Source organism: Nematolebias whitei, chromosome 2 (genome assembly GCF_014905685.2).
Source record: "Nematolebias whitei isolate Nwh7 chromosome 2, NemWhi1, whole genome shotgun sequence".
NCBI lineage: Eukaryota > Metazoa > Chordata > Actinopteri > Cyprinodontiformes > Rivulidae > Nematolebias > Nematolebias whitei.
This window is the reverse complement of record NC_056499.1, coordinates 13,603,871-13,604,772: the sequence shown is the minus strand read 5'-3', so window position 1 is coordinate 13,604,772 and position 902 is coordinate 13,603,871. Positions and strand designations below refer to the sequence as shown.

The 902-nt window shown below is 53.4% G+C and overlaps 1 protein-coding gene across 1 annotated transcript in view; it reads left to right on the top strand.

The window, feature by feature from the left end:
- Positions 1-441: 441 nt before the first annotated feature.
- Positions 442-902, top strand: part of scg3 (secretogranin III) — an 18,186-nt gene continuing 17,725 nt past the window's right edge. The window contains exon 1 of the mRNA XM_037690403.1: positions 442-783. Coding sequence (XP_037546331.1) covers positions 699-783 — 85 coding nt within the window. The 5' untranslated portion in view covers positions 442-698. The remainder of the gene's footprint in view (positions 784-902) is intronic.

Genomic DNA, 902 nt, shown 5'->3' with positions numbered 1-902 from the left:
AGACCTCCATGTTGAAGGTGAAGACTACAAGACTGTGTCCAAGCTGCTTCAGGTTCCTCTGAACACGCTGACAAGATTATTCAGTAGAAGGTTCACGAGGCTGTGGACCACCTCCCAGGACATGGACGCAAGGGGAAATGCGACCCCGGGTTGATCAGACCCATAAACGGTAGAAAAGGAGCCGAAGCTGAAGGTCCTGTTTTGAATCTTGATGATGAAGAAGACCCAGGAGGCTCCACTGCTGACCACACAGGAAATCCTCAGAATCCACGATGATGAGACCAAACTGGACCCGTTCGGCTCTGGTCTCATCAGTTCTAGGACCAGCAGCTCCATCCAGGTCTGCCTTGAACATTTCTTGCAGTGTTCTAGCCTCCTCCCCCCGCTGCACGGAGGGGGCGGGTCTTCTGCTGGTGCTCCCCCTTTCTTCTCTGGCGGGTGATGCTGTAGCTCACACGGGGCTTTGAAGAGCCTCCTCTGCTGATCTGGTTCTAATCGGACCTGACCTGGTTTCAGCACCGCGGCGCGTCAACAGCTCCAGCTTTGTTTCCATCCTCCTCCTCCTCCTGCTCCTCCTCCTCTTCCTCCTCCTGTCGGAGCCGGAGCTGTCCACACATTCAGCACTTCTTCCTTAGGGGGACCAGACCAGAACCAGAACCAACACCGGATCCAGGAGACCCGAGGCAGCCTGTCTCAGGATGGCGGGTCTTTTAGTCCTTCTTCAGCTGGTGGTCCTGATGGAGCAGGTCTCTGCCCTCCCCACGCCCGCAGCCCCCACGCATGGTGAGTTCAAACCCCCGGGCAGTGCTGGAAAAGCGAGCTCCAAGCTGTTACTGGAGAGGGATTAGATGGTATTAATAATAATAATAATAATAATAATAATAATAATAATAATAATAATA